Here is a 6,167-nt window from a genome sequence, read left to right as displayed (position 1 = left end):
AATGTCCTGAAAGAACTGGAAGTTCCCAATTTGGAAAAACAGTATGCCTTACATGGCCAAAAGAGATCCAAGAGCTCAGCGGGGAAATTGAGGCCAGGTAGATAGAACATTTCATTAATCAATCCATCCTTTCAAAGGAGTCTCTGTTGGTTGCTTTTAACTTTGGATCTTAGGATATAAAAATAAGAATGTAAAAATAATAATAAGTATTTGCTTTTATTAGTTCTGGAAATACAAGAATTTGGGGGGTGGGATCCATGCACCAGAATACAAACTATGTAGTCATATGCATACAGAGCCATTTTGCTCCCTAAATCAGCAGATGAAATAATTTACTTTTCATCATGGATCTTCTGTTATGGACAAAATAAGATACGTATAATCACTGTGTGAAAGGGTAAATATATCAGCATTCAGAAGTTAATATTTAAAACAATTAGGAAGCCTCTTTAGAATGAAGAAAGCAAGATAATTGTGCAGGACTACTGAAACCTATAGTTCCTATTTCTTCATTAAATAAAATAAAATCTACTGATGCAAATATGCTCCACTCTAATTTTAAAATGTTCCTCTTTTTCTCTCACAGAGACCATTTTTAAGGTGCAAATTGAGACTTCAAATTCTAAAGCACACTAATAAAAAGATGTTGGCCGTGCCATATTAATTTCAAAACTTAAATACTCCTAAGAGCACAAATATATTTATTAAATGATCTAGAAAATCCTGCTCTAGAATTATCTTGATCAATTAATCCAATTTCATACCACAGTTTTACTTCTCTCTGTTACAAGACTTAGAGCACAGGTTTTGAGAATAAGAAAAAAAGTGTTTTCCTTCTGGAATTCTCTTTCTATATATCCTTCCCTGCTTCATTTTGAGATAGACATGATTTTGGGCTAGCAGATGCCTCTCTAATTAGAACACCCATTATCCTAGTCAAGACAGTCAATGTTGAGTCAAAGGGACAGCCAGCAGTCTGCCTCTGACCAAGGCAGCGCATGAGGATTGCTTTTGGGATTTCCTTCTCACATTTGCCTTTCATCCTTACCCTCCTCATCTCAGACAGAGGCTGAAAACACTGGCAGAACACCCTGCAAGCCCCCCCTCCCCCCGCCCCGGTCTCCTGTGTCAGCGGACAACCCAACAGCAATTGCTTCTTCTGCCTTCTTCTGGGCCAATTGTGAGAAAATAAATTTGAAATGTGATATTAAAGTGAACTCCAAATATACATCATTCCCTATTCCGTCTCTTCATCTTCACCTCAGGGAAGGCTTGCCTGACATCCCATGTTGAGGGAAATGCTCGGCCTCTGGGTTTGCTCTCCCTCTGTGAGAGCCTTAGTTCTCTATACTCTAAACTATGGTTTCACTCTACGTCCCCGTTGCTAGATAATGGGTGCCTCAAGGAAAGAACAGTGTCTTCATCATCCTTGTAATTTTGATGTCTCTTTCAGTCCCTGGGACAGGGCAGGTCCCCGGTTAGGTTTGCTTGGTTGAGTTTTCATGGGTTTGCTTATACAAAAGTCTTCTTAATCAATACTTCAACTCACAATTTTTGGGCACCTGCTCTCTATCAGATCCTCCACCAGGCACTGAATATGCAGTCATCCCCCCACATCTGCAGGGATACATTCCAAGACCCCCACTGGATGCCTGAAACTGTAGATATTATTGAGCCCTATACATACTATGTTTTTCCTATACATATACACCTATGATAGTTTATAAATTAGGCACAGTAAGAGATTAACAGCCATAACTCATAATAAAAGAAAGCAAAATGGCAGATAAGGGGAGGCTATGGTACAAAGATAAATGAGACAGAGACTTAGGTCCTGAGAAGTTACAGTTCAGAAGCGGCTATTGATGGAGCACAATACAAATCACAATTCTACAGTAGCAAGGAGGAGGGAAGGCTTCACAGAGGAGGTGACGTTTGAGCAGAGTCTTGATAAATGAGCAGATTTTGCCAGACAACAAATGAGGAAGAAATGTGTTCTGTTAGATACAGATGTCCATGAACATTGCAATGTCTCTCTGTCTCGCTTCAGAAGAACCTCTGTTCCTTTGTAACCTGCTGTGAGAATCTCAGCGATGAATGAGGGGTTGGGGAGAGGATACTCAAAAATGCTGACAGAAAAAGTAAAGCAGGATCCAGATACTAGAATAGTATCCCTCATTGCTTCATCCCTTGTTCACGGTGCAATTGTTAAGTGTGGGAAAAATAACAACAAGGTCCAAAATAATGAATACATAAAGTACGTAAAGAATCCTTAAAATTCCACTGTATAGGTGATAGGATACATAGTCCTACGTTCTAGCATACTCCAGGCAAAACTCACAGTCTGTTAGCAAAATGATGAGCTCATGAAAAGTTGCCTAAGTAAATCTACAGAATAAACTGTTCAAATCCCACAAATTTTGTTTAATAATGCCTCTTCAATTAGTGGTTAAAAATACAAATGTGGAGTCTTTAACTTCAAATTTAGTAAAATGATCAAATTTTTAAAGTCTTTTAAAAATATATAACTCAATGGCCCACTCCAGAACCAATTTGAGTTTTTGTTTTGTTTTGGAAGGAGAGAAGTAATTTTTAGAAAACAATCTCATTTTCATTAGGCTCATCTAATTGCCTGTGTATACCATAAGTGTTTGCTGTTAAAATGACTGAAATAAAGATATTCCATATTTCAATCCTGTTACCTGAAAAACTTTGAGAAAAACAGATTAGCTGACTTTTGGTGGTCTAGGGAATCCACATTTTTAAAGAAAAGTGGGATATCTCGTATTTTCCACAGGGCAGGATTTTAGTAGGCCAAAGTATATGTCCATATGCTAAAGTTACAGGAAACTTGCCCTTCCAGCCAACTACAATTTCTATATGCATATACTGCACAGAAAACGATTGTGAGCGTACAAGAGAAAGGGAACAATAATATAATCAGGAGTGATGGTTATTTCAGGTTAAAAAATATCCAAAAATTTCAGTGCTTTGGCAAGTGTCTTCATGTTATCAATCATTTGCATCCAAGTCTAACACAATCTCAATGTATTTCTGCAAACCACAGATATGCCAGGTGCTTGGACTGCCAGCAGCATCCCAAAACCAAAAACCAAAAACCAACAACACACACACACACACACACACACACACACACAAAACAGGAACCATGAGTTGTTTGTATTTATCTGGTTGCAAATAGTCGAACACTACACTGACCAAGTTGGCTGGAATAAACATCTTTTATTAACACACGTTTAACAGGATTTAAAATATTCATAGGAAATGTGCATTATTATTATTTGGCATCAGCACACTAGATTTTTAAAAATGCATGGAACTGGATATTGGTGGCACTCTGATATAAATGACAAATTATTTGAAAAAAAATCTATTAAGATTCTTCACAACCCTTTTCTCTGTCCGTGAGAACTTCTCTTTGCACTCAAAGCATTTGTTTCTCTGTGTACAGTTCATTTCCTGCCTAGGTATCTCTTTCTGGTTTCAGCCATGTCGCAAGCTTGACGAAAATCACAGTCTTACTATATCACACTAAAAATATTGCTCTTGGTGACCTTTTTTGGCCCCAGGAAGTTTCGAGAGGCTTTGGCTGATGCAGAAAGGTGCCTATTGATGGAATGAAATGTAAATGTGGGCATGAGGTGACTTCTCTGTTTTATTCTGTAAGATGATATGTAGAATTTTTACATTAGAAATTGCACTTGGGCAAATGGGCGGTGCTGGTCAGGATCAAGTGCAAATCTGGCATGGAGCTGTCATCATGGGTGGTTTCATAAGCAATGCTTTGAAGCCCTGACAGAAAAAACTGCTTGTGCCCAATGCCAATCACTCACTCTTTGTCAACTCAATTGCACATCCTTCCAGAGATGGCATCCATCTCCACTGACACCCAAAATATAGAGTGCACTGCCATTATGTCTCGGGGGTAAGCAAGCACTGGTGACTTAACCTAGGGGGGCAAATGGCCAGCCTTTGGCTCTTTCATAATGTATACGACTTTGCAGTGTGCACATGAAGCAGAAGAAGAAAGAAGTCATTGGTTTCACAGAAAGGATTTACATAAAAATGATGGCTGGGTTTCTTGGGTTAATACCGGCTATATAGTCATGTGTTACCAATTCTTAAACAAGATGAAGGGTTAATATTATTCACTTCAAACCCAGGCCCTACAAATCACAAAGAAGGCAATGTCTGTGTGCATGAAAATTCTAACCACATAGAGTCTGCAAGACTTGTTTTGTAGTAAGATAAGGCAGGAGAAGTTTGCTCAACAAAGAATGTTATGCTAACTGGTACTTTGCAATGTTTTATACTTTATTTATGTGATAACTTCCTGCCTGTAGATAAAAGTTCATGGCCTCTAGTGAAGAAGAATCACCACTGAGGAAATCCAAGTGTTGTCCTTTCTCTGTGGGAATAGAAATTGGTGGGGGGAAGGAGTCCATTTCCCTCCTCTTTCAAGGCAGCATTCTAAGGAGCCACCACCTCTGCAGTGGTCTGAATAATTATTTTTAGTTAACCTTTACTGAGTGCCTTCAAACAAGCTATATCCAAGGAGAATTAAAAGTCTATTTTCAGTTGTTTTTAAAAAAATGTTTCTTTAAAAATCTACTTTGAGGGTGAGCTCTTTAGTTCATAAATCTGTATACAGTTGGTGACTATGTTGTTAGATTCCCCAGAGTGTGTGTGATGTTCCCCCTAAATGGGGTGTAGGTGCATTGAGTAGTGCATTCATGCTTTCTGGGTCTTGGGTGTCGTTTATTGCACTGTGCTGATAATTCACTAAATGGTACCCAAGAGACCAAAGGACTGGATGTGCCCTTGTAAAGTACCAAACTTGCTCCCAGGGAGTAATTACAAATTGGGAGAAAAGAATGAAGTATTATGTATTATTGTTCATAATGGCCTTTTTAAAAAATAAAGGAAGCTTTAAGGAAGGTAAATAGTTCTGATTCTATCTCATTTGATGTCTTATCCTCACTAATATAATTAAGGGTATTAGAGAAATAAAAGAATCTATTTAATATATAATTGATATTGTTTCAAATACCGTGTCTTCTGATTAATATCTAGCCTTTTGAAAGTCATTCAGGTCCTCATTGGATATAGAGCCAGAATGGCAATTGTCCAACTGAGCCACATCCACTAAGGAGCCTCTGATTAAAAGACTTGACAAGATTAACCCTAAAAACCTCATTGTTCAAAGATACAGTGTCCTCATTCACTCCATAGAGTTGATTTAATTTCAAACTTTTCTAAAAAAAATTATACTTCCATATATGTGCTTTTATAGAAGTAATTTATATAAAACCAAGTATTACAGTCACATATTTATTTTCTATGTATAACCTAGTCAAGACATATATATGTAAATATAACTCGTGAAAAACTAGAAAAGTCTCTTGATTGAATAAGACAATCCCAATCTACTCTTTGTAATAGTGCAGAATCATTGTTATCAGATTATACTTCTTTATTCTGAAGCCTGTCTTTCAGGTATGACTGAAAGTATAATGGACTCTGCTTCCAGGAAAACATTTAATGACATAGTAAGCATTCTCATGAAGTAAGACTCTTATTTCATGCTCTTCTGCCTGCTGGAATTCCTCCAAAGCAGAGTACACTGAGTGGAACATGATAACTTCCCTCTTGCAGGATACCTAGATGTACCCTGAAGGATAGAATGGGTCCATGTTGTAATTTATTGCAAATTACTTCTTCCTATAGTAATTTTTCTTCTGAAGTCCTCACCCTACAAATCCCCCAAGCCTACATTTTCCTTCTTTCAGGAGAGTCTGACTACCCTTGCCCTAGAAGAGATTATTGTCACTAACTGTCAAGAAAAGAGTGGATGCTTATTTCTCTGTTTTGGAAAAACTTAAGACATTTACTCATCCCTAATGTAGACAACATTTAGCGGTGTATTGTTCAGACCACTTACTGTCCTCTGTGGTCACGAAGAGAATCCAGGAACTATGTGCACTGCCAAATCCATTGGAGGCAACCAACCGAAACTCATATTCTGTGTATGGTTGGAGATCTCTCACTTCATAGCTTAACGATGCAGAAGGATTGGAAAATAACCTACATAGGAAAGAAATGTTCATTAGGAAGCTTTAGATATTCAAAGAAATTAAAAAAAAAAA

At 37.7% G+C, this 6,167-nt stretch overlaps 1 protein-coding gene across 1 annotated transcript in view; it reads right to left on the bottom strand.

Annotated features, from left to right (window-relative positions):
* The window catches only part of USH2A (usherin), a 707,317-nt gene that overhangs the window by 248,644 nt on the left and 452,506 nt on the right, over positions 1-6,167 (bottom strand). The window contains exon 30 of the mRNA XM_025892244.1: positions 5,963-6,105. Coding sequence (XP_025748029.1) covers positions 5,963-6,105 — 143 coding nt within the window. The remainder of the gene's footprint in view (positions 1-5,962; positions 6,106-6,167) is intronic.

The sequence above is a fragment of the Callorhinus ursinus genome, unplaced genomic scaffold (assembly GCF_003265705.2).
Source record: "Callorhinus ursinus isolate GAN/ISIS: 27379988/994484 unplaced genomic scaffold, GSC_fseal_2.0 scaffold54, whole genome shotgun sequence".
Classification (NCBI taxonomy): Eukaryota; Metazoa; Chordata; class Mammalia; order Carnivora; family Otariidae; genus Callorhinus; species Callorhinus ursinus.
The sequence above is the reverse complement of the archived record's forward strand: the minus strand, read 5'-3'. Positions and strand labels throughout refer to the sequence as shown.